This window comes from Brachyhypopomus gauderio, unplaced genomic scaffold, assembly GCF_052324685.1.
Source record: "Brachyhypopomus gauderio isolate BG-103 unplaced genomic scaffold, BGAUD_0.2 sc107, whole genome shotgun sequence".
NCBI classification, from domain to species: Eukaryota; Metazoa; Chordata; class Actinopteri; order Gymnotiformes; family Hypopomidae; genus Brachyhypopomus; species Brachyhypopomus gauderio.
Window position 1 is genome coordinate 297501 of NW_027506928.1, and position 17963 is coordinate 315463.

The 17963-nt window shown below is 42.2% G+C and overlaps 1 protein-coding gene across 2 annotated transcripts in view; it reads right to left on the reverse strand.

Annotated features, from left to right (window-relative positions):
• Window positions 1-17752, reverse strand: part of LOC143497356 (butyrophilin-like protein 10) — an 18028-nt gene extending 276 nt beyond the window's left edge. Inside the window, exons 1-8 of one of the 2 annotated variants that reach the window (XR_013125850.1) lie at window positions 17613-17752; window positions 15859-15907; window positions 12534-12884; window positions 11251-11511; window positions 8480-8752; window positions 7102-7200; window positions 3537-3929; window positions 1-65 (exon numbers count right to left, since the gene is read on the reverse strand). The exon at window positions 1-65 is cut by the window's left edge and continues 276 nt beyond it. Coding sequence is in view for 1 of the 2 variants with exons in the window: in XM_076993264.1 (XP_076849379.1) it covers window positions 3901-3929; window positions 7102-7200; window positions 8480-8752; window positions 11251-11511; window positions 12534-12884; window positions 15859-15907 (1062 nt within the window). In the remaining variant the exon portion in view is untranslated. Of the gene's footprint in view, window positions 66-3395; window positions 3930-7101; window positions 7201-8479; window positions 8753-11250; window positions 11512-12533; window positions 12885-15858; window positions 15908-17612 lie in introns of those variants that run through there. The other variant, XM_076993264.1, reaches the window with a different exon arrangement.
• Between the last annotated feature and the right edge of the window lie 211 nt (window positions 17753-17963).

Here is a 17963-nt window from a genome sequence, read left to right on the forward strand (position 1 = left end):
AAAGATCACAGGGTGTGGTCACCATGGGAACCACCTTGGTGGGGGGGAATCCATTTGTCCTCGTGCTGAAAAGACAGAAACAGAAGATGAACAAACATGAGTTTAAATATCCACCCAGTACAGAATCTACACCAGTACGAGTTTAAATATCCACCCAGTACAGAATCTACACCAGTATGAGTTTAAATATCCACCCAGTACAGAATCTACACCAGTATGAGTTTAAATATCCACCCAGTACAGAATCTACACCAGTATGAGTTTAAATATCCACCCAGTACAGAATCTACACCAGTATGAGTTTAAATATCCACCCAGTACAGAATCTACACCAGTATGAGTTTAAATATCCACCCAGTACAGAATCTACACCAGTATGAGTTTAAATATCCACCCAGTACAGAATCTACACCAGTACGAGTTTAAATATCCACCCAGTACAGAATCTACACCAGTACGAGTTTAAATATCCACCCAGTACAGAATCTACACCAGTATGAGTTTAAATATCCACCCAGTACATAATCTATACCAGTATGAGTTTATATATCCACCCAGTACAGAATCTACACCAGTATGAGTTTATATATCCACCCAGTACAGAATCCACACCAGTATGAGTTTATATATCCACCCAGTACAGAATCTACACCAGTATGAGTTTAAATATCCACCCAGTACAGAATCTACACCAGTATGAGTTTAAATATCCACCCAGTACAGAATCTACACCAGTACGAGTTTAAATATCCATTAAATATCCGAGTTTATTTATGTATCTCTCTGTGATGACTGTTCGATCCCCCCTCCCTCCGTACACACATGCCCCTCAAGATAGGTAGGCTATTCAATGAATGAATTGTTAATCTCCGGTGAATATACAGACGAACAAATAAGGACAGCAACAACAGACTCACAACGAACTTATAACAGTGTTGCCAACTCTCACGTAATGAGCGTAAGACACACGCATTTGACTGTCTTCACACGCTCTCACACCATACATCCGATTTCTCACGCTGAAAAAAGTTTATTTATCTCCGATCCACATCTATGATTCGGTCAGTCCAGACTCACTTATGCACGTCTGGTGGACGTTCAAAACTGGTTCAAAATCTGACAGTCCGACTAGGACCTCAGCTAGACGTCTATGGACGTGCATGACGAGTTTTCTATCTGAACGTCTGACTAGGACCTTTATTGGATGTCAGTGGACGTGCAAAAGGGTTCACTATTCACACGTCTGACTAGAACCTTTATTGGATGTCAGTGGACGTGCAAAATGGTTCATTATTCACACGTCTGACTAGGACCTTTATTGGATGTCAGTGGACGTGCGAAATAGAGTTCACTATCCACATTAATATTTTCACATCATATTTAGCTATTTGTTAAATATACTAACTACTGCATATTTAATGTTCAATCCTTTACTATTCTATGCCCCCCCCCCCTACACACACACACTTTTTTTATTCTCGTACTGGCCAGTTTCAGCTGTCACTCAGTAATCATGCACTCACTGCACAATCAAAAGCAGAGAAGTGACCGCACTCATCATTTTCCTGGTGAAGAGAGCAGAGCGCGAGGAGCGACAGGCAAAGCTAGTTTGTTCTATTACAATAATGATGTAGCTACTATATGTATTTTGTGAGACACCAGCATATTGTCAGTGCAATGCAAAATATTAAATTAGCTAGCTTACTACTTCTGTGTTTCTCAATTCAGGACTTTGTCTTGTAGCAAATGCGGATTTTAATTATGTCTCTACCTCAGCTGTGATTTGCAGGCAGTCTTAGGGAGAATATGAAATATTAAACAGAAAAGAAAAAAAGTGTATTAATTGTGTCAGGAACAGCACATGATCGCCGTGTGATGCGGTTCACCTGTTACTCATCGCCCCGCCCCTTTCGCTACTATTTAAGTCTCCTCCTCTCGCTTCTGGGTTGTGAAGGATTGGTGCCATGCCACGTACCGAGCGGTCTCTCTGTTTCTGCCTTCCTGTGTAGGCTACTGACCTCTGCTCTCCTTTTAGACCTCGTCACCTGCCTAGTCCCTCTGTACCTCCTGGCTTCTGTCTCACCGGCATGACCCTGGACTGTCCTGACCACGATTACAATACTCCTGCACCACACACCCTGAACGGAGTATCTCACCTGTTCAAGTGCTGATTGCTGTTTCAATAAAAGCGGTTGTTATCCGCACTTAGATCCTTGTCTGTCTGATCGATACGTTACAAATAGTCTGTGTACCACACGATGATACTTGGAATACAAACATTATTGAAAATGAGCGCGAACATTTTTGCGCGCTTTATATAATATGGAGAGGGTGCAAAACTGGTTCGCGTATGCAGAATATGCGTCTTTCTGATACAATATGTGCTATTCGTTTGTCAGAATTGTATATTATTACAATAGTTCATGTAAAAATAAAAATGCAGGCAATCAACAGCCGTCGCTGTATCCCACTGAGCAAAGACATGTCCAAGAGACGTGAATTAAACGTCTTCCTCAGACGTTTAAAAGACGTCCACTAAAAAGCCAGAGTGAAAGTTTTTGCGACGTCTTTTTTATACGTCTTTTGAACGTCTATTACTGACATTCAGTTGACGTCAGTAGGCTAATAGACGTTCAAAAGACGTTTAAAAAGACGTCGCAAAAACTTTCATTCTGGCTTTTCAGTGGGGACGTGTCTTTGCTCAGTGGGTAGTGATTTTGAAAAGTTGGCAACCTTGCTTATAATGAATAAAATATGTGTAAATTAAAAGGTTTGAAGTGCGCTCGTGTATTTAGGGGGCATTGGAGTAGAGAGCCAAATGAAGTCAACTTTTGGGGGAAAAAGATCCCCCCCATCACAATGCTGGCTACGGGCCTGAACTGTAAAATAAACATGACCTGACAACTGAAAGGACAAACTGGAAAAAGCAGGAATACACAATTACTGTAAATTTATAATACATAAATATTTATTAATTCATATAAAAATGTGTTAATTACAAACAGAAGGAAAAGTCTTCCTGGTAGGCAGTTTATGTAAATATGGCTCCCTCTAGTGGCCGTGTTTACCAAACAGATTACAAACATATATTTAAAATCACAAAACAAACTTTTAATATTTGTTAATACTTGTGTTAGAAATTCTGAAACCCTTAAATGGTGAGCACAATAAAAGTCAGAAGTTGGGTTAGATAATAAAGTACAATTATTTATTTTAACATAACATGGATTAACCCTTGAGATCTCATTCACACACACACAAGGTGTCTGTTGCAGAGAGCCCAGAGACCCTTCTCCAAGAGATCCCTGTCACAAACTCACAAGGCGTCTGCAAAAAAGAGAGCTTGTGTGTGTGTGAATGAGATCTCAAAGGTTAATCCATGCTTTGTTAAAATAAATCATTGTACTTTATTATCTAACCCAACTGCTTCTGACTTTTATTGTGTCATTTTATATATAAAATATATAATATAGTGTTTATTATACTGGTGTACTGGAAGTGAGCAGATCGTACCCAGTAATGTGAGCAGATCGTACCCAGTGACGTGAGCAGATCGTACCCAGTGACGTGAGCAGATCGTACCCAGTGACGTGAGCAGATCGTACCCAGTGACGTGAGCAGATCGTACCCAGTGACGTGAGCAGATCGTACCCAGTGACGTGAGCAGATCGTACCCAGTGACGTGAGCAGATCGTACCCAGTGACGTGAGCAGATCGTACCCAGTGACGTGAGCAGATCGTACCCAGTAACGTGAGCAGATCGTACCCAGTGACGTGAGCAGATCGTACCCAGTCACGTGAGAGTGAACGTCATCAAAACATGAGCAGAAAGAAGCTGAAAGGGGGAGGAGTCAGAGAGCCAAGCAGAGATCACAGGGTGTGGTCACCATGGAAACCGCTTTAGTGGAGGGAATCCTTTTGTCCCTTTGCTGAAAAGAGAGAAACACAAAACACAGAAGATCAGCAAACAAGAGAGTTTAAACATCCACCCAGTACAGAATCTACACCAGTACGAGTTTAAATATCCACCCAGTACAGAATCTACACCAGTATGAGTTTAAATATCCACCCAGTACAGAATCTACACCAGTACGAGTTTAAATATCCACCCAGTACAGAATCTACACCAGTACGAGTTTAAATATCCACCCAGTACAGAATCTACACCAGTATGAGTTTAAATATCCACCCAGTACAGAATCTACACCAGTATGAGTTTAAATATCCACCCAGTACAGAATCTACACCAGTATGAGTTTAAATATCCACCCAGTACAGAATCTACACCAGTACGAGTTTAAATATCCACCCAGTACAGAATCTACACCAGTATGAGTTTAAATATCCACCCAGTACAGAATCTACACCAGTATGAGTTTAAATATCCACCCAGTACAGAATCTACACCAGTACGAGTTTAAATATCCACCCAGTACAGAATCTACACCAGTATGAGTTTAAATATCCACCAAGTACATAATCTACACCAGTATGAGTTTAAATATCCACCCAGTACAGAATCTACACCAGTATGAGTTTAAATATCCACCCAGTACAGAATCTACACCAGTATGAGTTTAAATATCCACCCAGTACAGAACCTACACCAGTATGAGTTTAAATATCCACCCAGAATGAATGAATGAACGTTCGATTTATATAGCGCCTTTTCCAGATTCCCAAGGCGCTTTACAATTTAACACAGGTACAAGTCACAGACAACCAATCACACACACACCGGTGAGAAGCGGCAGCCAATTGCACACAGCGTACTCTCTACCGGAAGCCACAGCCCCCTGGGGGACTGAATGGGGTGCAGGAAGGGGAGAGAGGACAGACCCTAGTGGCAGAGCACCATCCACCACTGGGCATACAAGCAACACACACACACACACACACACACACACACACACACACACACACACACACACACACACACAGACAGACACTACTCAGACTCAGACTACTACCCAGTACAGAATCTACACCAGTATGAGTTTAAATATCCACCCAGTACAGAATCTACACTAGTACGAGTTTAAATATCCACCCAGTACAGAATCTACACTAGTATGAGTTTAAATATCCACCCAGTACAGAATCTACACCAGTACGAGTTTAAATATCCACCCAGCACAGTCTCTAAACCAGTATGAGTTTAAATATCCACCCAGTACAGAATCTACACCAGTATGAGTTTAAATATCCACCCAGTACAGAATCTACACCAGTATGAGTTTGTTCATATTGCTGTCTGGACTATAGTGCAGTCCTGCTTATTCAGCGAACATGTTAGCAGTGTTGATAACTTAGAAAGACATATGAACAGTGTACCTGATATGCACTTAAATATTTCCTCATTTATCTTCTCATATTATGTCAAAGTCATATGGTGGTGCTGAACACATCAATAAAAGCCCTATTGCTCTTTTTATTCATATTGTGAAGGTCTGAACTTAAAACTACTGAACTGTCCTACACCACTACAGACACTGTGCATCATAATCACTACAGTACACTACTACTGTGCATCATAATCACTACAGTACACTACTACTGTGTATCATAATCACTACAGTACACTACTACTGTGTATCATAATCACTACAGTACACTACTACTGTGTATCATAATCAGGGGCATAGCAGCAAATTCTGGGCCCTGTACGCTCTCAATGTCAGTGGGCCCCTATAAATGACAGTAAACGAGGCACATGAGCAAAATGGGCCCCTCTCTCTACTCGGGCCCATGGTAGTCAGGTCCACTTCCCCCCCCCCCCACTACCACGCCCATGATCATAACACTACTGTAGTATTACTACAACCTCCACTAGCGTTCAGCACTGCGGGTGTAGTGTAATCCTGAGGCGGACACACACGTCGAGGAGAGTGACCGACATTATTATTGGGGTTTTCACATTTAACATTATTCAACATGACAGATAAACGGACAGAACGCCAACAATGAGGCGTGATAACACACACTTAGCTAACCGGAACACAGAAACAAGGAACTTAAAGACTTAAACACACATGGCTACACATTAACCACGTATACATACAAACTCTCAGGCATCATACATGCAGCGTACAAACTAGGAAGAAGCATGAAGCACACATCAACAGATTTACACCCGGCTAACGTAAAACCACCAACCAGAAACACTAAACACAAAGATCTTAAACATGAACACTTTACAAAGATGTACTACTCGAAAATCCTAGACCAGATACCATTACAATACTAGAACGATACTTTAAACAAACTCTTCATTTACATTTACATTTATGGCATTTGGCAGACGCCGTTATCCAGAGCGACTTACATTTTTATCTCTTTTATTTTATACAAGTGAGCAATTGAGGGTTAAGGGCCTTGCTCAGGGGCACATCAGTCATGGCCTCAGGTCTGGGAATCGAACCCACAACCCTCTGGTCACAAGACCAGTTCCCTAACCACCAGGCCATGACTGCCCTCTTCAAACAATGAACCCTGAGGGTCAACCCTTGACTCCTGCTATTAAGCACACTGAATTATGGACTGACGTGAAACGGCTGGGTAGGCCATGTCTAGGGGCGTGGCACAAGGAAAGAACCGAAACGTAGGTCTGCCCCGGGGGCAGGGCCAGGCGTGACAAGACGTGACAAGACGTGACATTTATGTCCAGTGATAAATTACTGTTCTAATATGTTATTTCATACCAACAACTGATTAGTGGATAATTTTATACATACAAAATCTTTTTTTAATCTTTCTGTCCTGAAAGGGGTAATCAGTAGCCTGCCTATTTTACTATCAGTGAAACAGTGTTAGAGATGAAGAATATGCAAAAAAGAAGAAAACGAATGATAATGAAAATATGAACATGTAAATGCAAATTTAAGGGTTAAAGACACTGAGACACATGCGGTGCAGTGAATCACACAGAAACACAGGCTACACGTGTTTCAACAATTATTTCACCCTGTGCACCGCCGCAAAGCATTAAACAAATCAAATGCAAAAATATAAATAATATGAACTTGATGAGACATTCATGGTGCAGACAGACAGCTTGTGAGCACTGTGGTGTAAGGATGTGAGTCTCAGCTCCAGGTTTACCTCGGCATTTCAAAAATATGAAAGTGCCCACGAGAGTTACAACAACTCCAGTCCCAAGTATTCCAATGATGACGTATTTCATTTGGATGAATCGATGACCTACAACACAATCAAAAGGGTTCAAGTCACTGATATTTCAACAGGAAGAAAATTCATTTGTTAAATCCTAGAATTTGTCACTTCAAGATGTTTTTGGGAAAAATGCAGCTCACATTGTGTAATATCTCTCGGCATTGCCATGATAAAATATTTAATATCTGTGTGTGAACAGACCAGAAATAAATTATAACTGACTGCATATAGGCAAACTACTGTTGCACTCTGTTCAGTACTGATATAACAGTGATGTAATACCAGCATCACTCTGGTGTCATTAGTGATGTAACACCAGCATCACTCTGGTGTCATTAGTGATGTAATACCACCATCACTCTGGTGTCATTAGTGATGTAATACCAGTATCACTCTGGTGTCATTAGTGATGTAATACCACCATCACTCTGGTGTTATCAGTGATGTAATACCAGCATCACTCCGGTGTCATTAGTGATGCAATACCAGCATCGCTCCGGTGTCATTAGTGATGTAATACCAGCATCGCTCTGGTGTCATTAGTGATGTAATACCAGCATCGCTCCGGTGTCATTAGTGATGTAATACCAGCATCACTCTGGTGTCATTAGTGATGTAATACCAGCATCATTCTGGTGTCATTAGTGATGTAATACCAGCATCACTCAGGTGTCATTAGTGATGTAATACCAGCATCACTCCGGTGTCATTAGTGATGTAATACCAGCATCACTCCGGTGTCATTAGTGATGTAATACCAGCATCACTCCGGTGTCATTAGTGATGCAATACCAGCATCGCTCTGGTGTCATTAGTGATGCAATACCAGCATCGCTCCGGTGTCATTAGTGATGTAATACCAGCATCACTCCGGTGTCATTAGTGATGTAATACCAGCATCGCTCCGGTGTCATTAGTGATGTAATACCAGCACCACTCCGGTGTCATTAGTGATGTAATACCAGCATCACTCCGGTGTCATTAGTGATGTAATACCAGCATCACTCCGGTGTCATTAGTGATGTAATACCAGCACCACTCCGGTGTCATTAGTGATGTAATACCAGCATCACTCCGGTGTCATTAGTGATGTAATACCAGCATCACTCTGGTGTCATTAGTGATGTAATACCAGCATCACTCTGGTGTCATTAGTGATGTAATACCAGCACCACTCTGGTGTCATTAGTGAGGACAGATCAGTTGTGTTTATGTCTTCTTACTTATGACATTGTCATTACACAATCACACTGTGAAACTACGTGTGAGTATTTCCAGTGTTTTTCAGTAGTGCAGGGCTACACACCAAAGATGTAAATGTGTGTCTCCATCATGGGGTGCTGTTTCACTCTGCAGTAGTAGATGTTGTCTTCATTCCTGTACACAGTGATGTGGTGAACCACTCTGTCTCCGTGTGTTTGTTCAGGTACACTATAGAGTTCTGTTCTCCTGCTGTCCAGCCACTGGAGCTCAGCTTCAGGCCACCAGCCTTCAATTTCACATAGAAGATGAACCCCACCTGAGTTATCACCTGAGTTATCAGTGTACCATTCTCTGATCTCTGGATGAGTTCCAACACCTGTGGATAAACCAAAGAATCAAGCAGGTTAACAGGAGTTTAAATAATCACATTTACCTAAATATAGGGAAGGGGTCAAATATACAAGATAGTGCATAACAAATGGGCTTAAACAGAAGCACTTTTAGTCTTAAACCTGTTAGAAAGATGAAATCAAACTACGTTTGTAATTTTGTTCGGTTTATAATTTTTGTGTGTGCCATTAAAATACGTGTAACAGGATGACTTATCCTGAGCTGGATTTGAACCTAGGTTCCCACTTACAAGGAACACCTAACCCCAGAGAGAATTCAAGTGAGTGAAGGTACCGCTGCAGACTATAGAGAGAGAGATCCCATCTTCCAAACTCTAATGGTTACTAAGGTTACTTGTCCATCACCTGTTGATTCTTCCGAGATACTATATAACATCTTCAGAAAACCATATACAATATGAAATATTGTCCCAGTTGGCATATTAAGCAATTTTTTTAACCATCTCACTGGTTCTACAACCTACACAGATTTTGTCTTTTTGTCTGATAACTGTAAGGGTTGATTCCAGGGGTGGATTATTGTCACCATGAGATAATCAAGCCACGGTCTGGCGGTAGAGTGTCGGGTTACCAACGCAGAGATCTGGGTTCAAATCCTGATCTGCACTTATAAACTCTATTTATCTCACTTCCAAATTGACATGATCAGGCCATGCAACAAATTCTGTCCCAGCTGCAGGGTCTCAATGTCTGTCCCAGCTGCAGGGTCTCAACGTCTGTCCCATCTGCAGGGTCTCAACGTCTGTCCCAGCTGCAGGGTCTCAACGTCTGTCCCAGCACTTGGGTCCTACCTTCAAACCTACATGGCTCACCCAGTTAGCCTCGGTTACACCATCCAAGGTTCAATCCTGCTTCTGGCAAATCACATTACACTGATTACACTGATTTCCTATTGAATCTGCTTGTACTGCATTTCAACTCTTTTGGACTGTCCAATAAAGATTCCTGTGATGTCTGTGGCACAGAAGAAGAAATCAAGACCCATGCAGATCTTTACAGGTCCTAGTTTAATATCCAGTGTGGGTATCCAAACTACAGCCAATCAACAGAATGGGGTCAGTAATGGGAGGGCTACTTCTGTCATATCCACCAATATTAACCACGTGTCTGTCCTCCCTTGCACAAACTTCCTATTTACTTTGATTCAGCATATTTTAATCAGTATATACTGTAATCACTCCTCAATAAAGCGCTTCTTGGTACGATCAACTCTGTCTCTTTCCTATTGAGAACCAACACACCTCAGGACCCTGCAGGGAGACAAACCAGTTCACTGAGAGGTCAAGGTAGGGTCGTGGGCTAACGTCAAGGTGTTTCCCTGAAGTCACAGCCTAGGCAGAAAAAACAACCCTGACCATAGGCAATACATCTCAAATGGGAATATGTGTAGCTATTTATAGGTGTAGGGGACATGTACAGATGAACCCTAGTAATGATGGAAGGAGGATCGGGTTAGTTGGAACAGGGAATTCTGGGAAATGGAGTTTGTGGGGCAAGGCTGCAAGATGGACCAACGTCATGTCTGAGTTCAATCTTTCACAAAAGTACCAAATCAAATAAAAAATTTATTTATATAGCGCCTTTTACAACAGTTGTTGTCACAAAGCAGCTTTACAAGTGCCGAGTCCTAGCCCCCAGTGAGCAAGCCAAGGGCGACAGTGGCAAGATAAACTCCCTAAGAGCATGAGGAAGAAACCTTGAGAGGAACCAAGACTCAGAGGGGGACTCAACCGTCCGTCACAAGGGGCTGTGTCTTTTCTGCTACCTGATATCATGAGAACTACAGCAGAAATACAGAAACCCTCCAAGTATCCAACATCCTCGTGTTAAATCTGAAATGCAGATGTGGTCAGTATGGATGCTAAAATGGGACCATCTTATGTCAACCTCTGTTGGATCTGTGGAGGAAAATTTGCAGCAATACACAGAATTTGTGCCCTTTTTTTGTATTGCTACATGTGCTTTAGAAGAACTCAAACTGTTCATTTATTCGCTCTACAAGTTCCACACTCTGTAGAATCCACGTGGAGTATAGTACATATAGTACATATAGTATAGTACATTCTGTCATGATGAATGATGAATCCACGTAGGGTATAGAATATATAGTACATATAGTATATATAGTACATATAGTATATATAGTACATAGAATATATATAGTATATATAGTATATATAGTACATATAATATATATAGTACTTATAGTATATATAGTACATATAGTACATATAGTCCATATAATATATATAGTATATATAGTACATATAGTATATGGACGAAAACTGAACACTAAACAGCCGACACAGAGTTTAGAGCTCAGCTGTTTCAGCTTTGTTCTATCTACTGTTAATTACATTTAATACATACATGAACATTTGTGTAATTTCAAAACGTTGATGTTCTTCTTTGCTTCATTATTTTTTTGTTTACCATCTAGATACGTCTTGAGGAGCAGACTCACCGCTGACGTTAAATGATGTCTCCATCCTCTGCTCTCCCTCTTGGACTACGCAGGTACAGCAGTTGGTCTCCGTCTTCTGCACAGTGATGATGCTACTCACGTTAATGCGTCCACTGTGTTTATAAAGCAAACTATTATTTCCCTCACTGCCCAACCACAGAACTTCAGGTTCAAACTTCCAGCCTGTAGTTTCACACAGTAGGCTGATCACTCCTGAGACATCTGTGCTCAACACAAGGATCTCTGGAGCTGTTCCAATATCTGTGTATTAAGAGACCATAAAACAGCTCAGCACTGTACACATGAGAAACGAGGATCATGTTCTGATGACACACAGAGCCCTAAAGATCCTTTAACCAGGAAGCAGTAATGTGTTTTACTTCCTCTGCTGTGTACACTTATTAAAATATAAACCTGTTAAATTCCTTATTATATATATATATATATCTGTTATTCCTTTAACTGATTTGAACACTCAAAAACATGGACAACAGACTTGACAAAACAAGGAACACCTGAGCACAGTAACAAGGGGCGGGGCTACAAAACAAGGAACACCTGAGCACAGTAACAAGGGGCGTGGCTACAAAACAAGGACCACCTGAGCACAGTAACAAGGGGCGTGGCTACAAAACAAGGACCACCTGAGCACAGTAACAAGGGGCGGGGCTACAAAACAAGGAACACCTGAGCACAGTAACAAGGGGCGGGGCTACAAAACAAGGAACACCTGAGCACAGTAACAAGGGGCGGGGCTACAAAACAAGGAACACCTGAGCACAGTAACAAGGGGCGGGGCTACAAAACAAGGAACACCTGAGCACAGTAACAAGGGGCGGGGCTACAAAACAAGGAACACCTGAGCACAGTAACAAGGGGCGGGGCTACAAAACAAGGAACACCTGAGCACAGTAACAAGGGGCGGGGCTACAAAACAAGGACCACCTGAGCACAGTAACAAGGGGCGTGGCTACAAAACAAGGAACACCTGAGCACAGTAACAAGGGGCGGGGCTACAAAACAAGGAACACCTGAGCACAGTAACAAGGGGCGGGGCTACAAAACAAGGAACACCTGAGCACAGTAACAAGGGGCGGGGCTACAAAACAAGGAACACCTGAGCACAGTAACAAGGGGCGGGGCTACAAAACAAGGAACACCTGAGCACAATACCAAGGGGTGGGGTTACAAATTAAAGGAGGGTCCATGCATAAGCAAAACAGACCTGACAGGTGGGGGCGGGGCTAGACGTGACAAAAGCACACAGGAAACGTGTCTCTTACCTTCAACAGTGAGTTGAACAGTGGCGTCTTTGCCCTGAACTCCACACTTGTATACTCCCTGATCAGACCATTGAACTTTCTTCAGGAGCAGTGAGGTGTTGCCCTGGTGTAGTTCCTCTATAAACAGAGATGTTCTGCCTCTGTATGAAGGGTCCTGATCACCAGTCTGGTCTGTTTTATTCTTATAGTGATGCACTACTCTGTTATTCAGGTCTGGTCTGGTCCACATCACTTCCATGTCCACAGTACTCACAGAGAGGTTGTAGGATTTGAGTGAACACAGCAGAGTGACGTCAGAACCACTATCAGCAACAACATCATCTCCACCCTGCAGTCTGAACCTCCAAGCTCCTGTAATGAGGAACATCACCACGGTGAACACACATACTCACTGTACACCACACACACAAATACTCCACACACATACTCACTGTACACCACACACACACTCACTGTCCACACACATAGACACTCCACAAACATACACTACACACAGATATTTCACACCACCCAGACCATCATAGCGACTCACACTTGCTTGGGGAGCACCATAAAGCTATCACAGATTAATTAAAATCAGCGATTGGCCTTGTGGAAATAAAACTTAGCGAGATTCAGACCACGGCGCTGGATAACAAACAGAAACTATCGTCCTTGGAGACTTATTCAAACTCAGCTATGGACTGCATGCTAGCCCTTGAGAGGCATAATGCTAAGAACGCCATAGTCACCAGAACAACATCTGAATTGTGGGTTTACCCGAATCATTTGAGGCACTCAAACTTTATCCTTTTTTTGGGATTACTGATGGAGATTTTTGACTTGTCCTCCTCCCCAGCACAGATTGATAGGGCCACACGAAACCTAAAACCGTGCAGAGGCTGTGAACTGTCGTCATTTGCATACTTTCAACACAAGGACAAAATAATACATGAGGTGAGGAAGATGCGTGGTAAACTTCAATATAAATGTGACCTGATTATTTATGAGGATTACACCCCTGAGGTTGTGGAGCAGAGAAAAAAAAAAGTGCCATATTTCGTCAATTGTGATTTTTACACCCCAATCGAAATTTGTCCTCCGCTTTTAACCCATCTGTGCAGTCAGAACACACACACACACACACACACTAGTGATTACTAGGGGGCTGTGGATCAAACGTACCCAGAGCGGTGGGCAGCCCTAGCCCGGCGCCCGGGGAGCAGTTGGGGTTAGGTGCCTTGCTCAAGGGCACCTCAGTCATGGCCTGTCTGGGAATCGAACCCACGACCCTCCGGTCACAAGACCAGTTCCCTAACCGCCAGGCCATGACTGCGGGGCAACATGTCGTGACACTTTTGGCCTCTACAAACAGTCTAAAACCAGCACTACTGTTCCCTACAAGGCTCTTGGTAATCATGAAAGAAAACGTTTGCCTTGGTGGTGGATGCTACAGATTTTCTGGCTGGCTTTTTGACAAATTCATGACTAACTTTTGCATTTTCTAGGTCTGGATATTTTGTCGGCTCACTAAGACTCAATATCTCTACATTAAAGACTGAGTCAAAACAGTGCAATTATTAGCATTTATTTGTATTTTCTTTTGTCTAGAAACAATTTTTACGTTCTACGACTTTTGCTTTTATACTGAGACATTATTTATGTTTTGCACGAGCTACTTTTTGTTTTTATGTTCTTTCTAAATGGCCACAGGGCACAATGGGACTCAATTCTTCCATTTCCAAGACTTTGAGTTTGAACAGCTAACTAGCATGAATTTATCTGAGTGTTTGCATTTAACTGGGCTGTCCCATGTCATATGTAACATACATGGTGTTTAACTGGGCCGTCCCATGTCATATGTGACATACATATACAGCACTGTGTGACTTTTGTGAACCGGTCCTGTTCTCTCTTTTTATTTTGGTTTCTATTTCAGTGATGTTTATGTACAGGGATTTGTAATGCGGCCAAGTTCCTGGAGGCAGAGCAGAGCAGTTAGACAGGTTCCTCTGCAATGGGCTGTGTTGGGATGTACCAGGTGTGTATATATAAACAGTGGCTCCATTTACATGCTAAATATGACCTATTGACTACTCGTTTAACTGAAACACTAATCAAGAACATTAGACAGTCATATTTCAATCAAGTGGATAAAGTCGGCAAGCTATTACTGAATCCGTCTCGTATACGTAGCACTGCGGTATCAGTTCTGGGTGTTCAGATAGCTTCAGGAGTCCTAGTCTCACATCCCTCTGAAATTAATACAATTTGGCAAGTCTCCTGGCCATGATGGTTTCACAGAAGATAAAAGAAACTGTTCACAGACCTGCTTGTGCCTCAGTGGATTAGGGTCTATAACTATTCCTTATCAAGGGGAACCCTACCCCCCACATTATCAATTGCCTCATATCATTACTTCTTTAGAAAGTAATATCAGTAGTAAATATCATTACTACGTAAGAAAGGCAAGGACCCATATTACTGTGATAGTTACAGACCAATTTCCCTACGATATGGTGGAGAGAAACTACCTATGTTTATTTAGGACAGATTTGGTCTAGGTACTGATTTTGTTGTATGGATATAACTCCCCTACAGCTTCTCGTTGTGTACATGGGAGACATTGGTTTGTATTCTCTTTAGCGCGGAGGACTGGGCTGCCGTCTCTCACCGCTCTCCTTCCTTTTAGATATAGTGTTCTGTGACTGGTCAATGAACAAAATAACAAAAACTGATCAAATACAGATTGAACAAAACCTTATTTGGCCATTTTGGTTGTGTCCGTGTCAGGTAGACTTCAATGTTTGGCATTTATATTGGGACACCAATTTTGGAAATTAAAAAATTGGGATAAGTGTTTGGGTGGGGGAGGGGGGGGGTAATACAAGGGGTTTGATTAGGTTAGGTGGGATATGTGGTCAGGTGGTTATGTAAAACTGTGGAGATGTTAATTGTCTGATTGTAAAACTGTCTCACCTGTTTCAAAAAAAAACAAAACATAAAATGTTTTGCACTCCCCTTGGATATCAGCCACCCCATCAGTGCTCCACAGAACTAAACCTGCAAGCTGTTATACACAGACATGACTACGTCACCTCCGGGCCTGAACAACATCTAAACGCACTTAATAAATTACAAGAGCACACTAACTGAGAACAGCATTCTTCCTCTGATCCACAGAGATATGACACACCAGCATTTACACTGAGAACTACAGCCTTTGGACTGGTAATGTACTCATGTGTTTAAACAGATGTTGTATTTCATTACTGTTTCATCAGGGCCAAAGACAATTTTCAGATAAAAAATGAGAATGTAATTTCCTGGAGTTCCTTTACAGTACCTGAGAGAGACCAGTGGAGGAACAGTGTCATCACCCAAACACTCTCCATCTGTGTAAGAGAACACGGTCCTATATTAGACCAGAACTAAACAAAACAGGTTAAGGCTGCTATATAATTCACAATGAAACTCAATCACAGTTACAGTATGAACATTTAGTACAAGAAATAGAAATAAAAAACCTAAATAATAAACAGCAGTTTTTACATTGATGGAACAGCCTACAATGAATGCAGCATATGTTTTACCTATTCACATTCAACAGTATAACGTTTATTCAACACCTAAAACACCCGAGATGTGAACAGTTTTGGATTTCAGTCTGGATTTCAGCAGATAACCTGCAATGTTTAAATACATTTAAAAAATGTAAAAATAAATGTATTTAAAATCCCACAAAGTCTCTGGGCAGAAATACAACTACAACAGAAAGAAAATGAAAGGAGAAAAAGAGATTAAAATGGTAATGCAGTACACATTGTTTCCATAGAAACAGGACATTTTGTACAGAAGTCCAGATGTGTACTGTAACGTATTGAACAGGCAGAGAGGGATCCAAATGCGGAAGAACACCGCTTTTATTTAAATGAGACGCTGGTACAAACACAGGCAGGTGAATCACGAGTACTAGGATCAGTAACAGCGTGTTCTTGGCGTGGTCAGGACAGTCCAGGGTCATAACGGGGGAGCAGAAGTCAGGAGGTACAGAGGGATTAGGCAGGGGACAAGGTCGGGGACGTAAGCGAGGGTCAGAACACAGGAGAGCAGACAGGATATAGAACGGCTTGGTACGCGGCATGAGTCGGCAATACTTCGCAACTGAGATGTGTTGGTGAAGTGCTTAAGTAAGGCTGAAGGGGGCGTGGTGATGAGGGGCAGGTGAGGTTGATTAAGAAAGATCAGGTGGCATTCCTGACATGTACGTAAAGTGCTACAGAAACTGATGAAGGACTGTCCAAAATATCCTGTTTCTATGGAAACACTGTGTACTTCACGACCGTTTTCTACACTGCACTTTGATTCTTCTTCACATTTACAGATCACTCCAAGCTCCTCCGGATCACTGGACCCTCAGAAATTGTACATAATATGCATGATAAAATCGAGTGTAGTAAGTAGTCGGAGGGGGGGGGGTTTGAGTGTTTAAAATGGAGACAAATTAAGTATTATATCGCCATCGATTCTTAGTGTTGACTTGTAACTCCCGCGGTGGCCCAACTCAAAAGTAGACCAAAAAACCTCACCCCACGACCCCAGAATTTTTACCCGCGGAAGGAGTTTCGAACAAGCCCAATTTGGCGTGAAAACAGCGAACCTGGCAACTCTGCCTCCTGGTACCAGATACAACACATTTATAATCCTGATTATGAACCCTGAACACTGTGATCTACGTCTGGAGATTATTTAGACTCATATTTGAAACCAGTACAAAGCTACTTTTCCGTGTCCAAGCTCATATTTTACTGATAACTAATAAAAGTTATAAACTAAATTAAGTGCCACACGCTGCCACTTCCTGCGGGCGCGTGCCACCCGGAAGTGACGCCAAAGCGGAAGCTGCTTGACTGGCAGTGGTGACGTCGTATTTCTGATTGATCAGATCACAATAAACGTGAATGAAACGAGCGAGTCCGACATCTTACACACGCAGTTAGAGAACCGACACCCGCACACAAGACCAGTCCAACACAGACGGACACACCCAAACGGACAATATAATCACACTAAACGGCGGAACACATGAGCGCGTCCTACCGAATAACGTCCGCGAGCCCCGCTACTTCCGTGAAGAGCAGCACGCAGGAATCACGGGAGACACCGGAACATCCCGGAGATAATAAAGATAATGGAGATAACGCGACACGAACACACGAGGGATGTAAACACGAGAAACGCCCATGTCACGTGACCAAGCCTAAACACCCAGTCACGTGACGTTTGTTCACAACAAGTCGGTAACCATAGCAATAGTCTCTTCCTCGTGTGACTTGATAATGTGACAGAATGTCGTAACTAAAACTGCACCGTGTTGTTCCACTGATGACCTCATAACAAACCTGCAGTGTGAACACACACGTATACACACACAATCACACACCCATACAC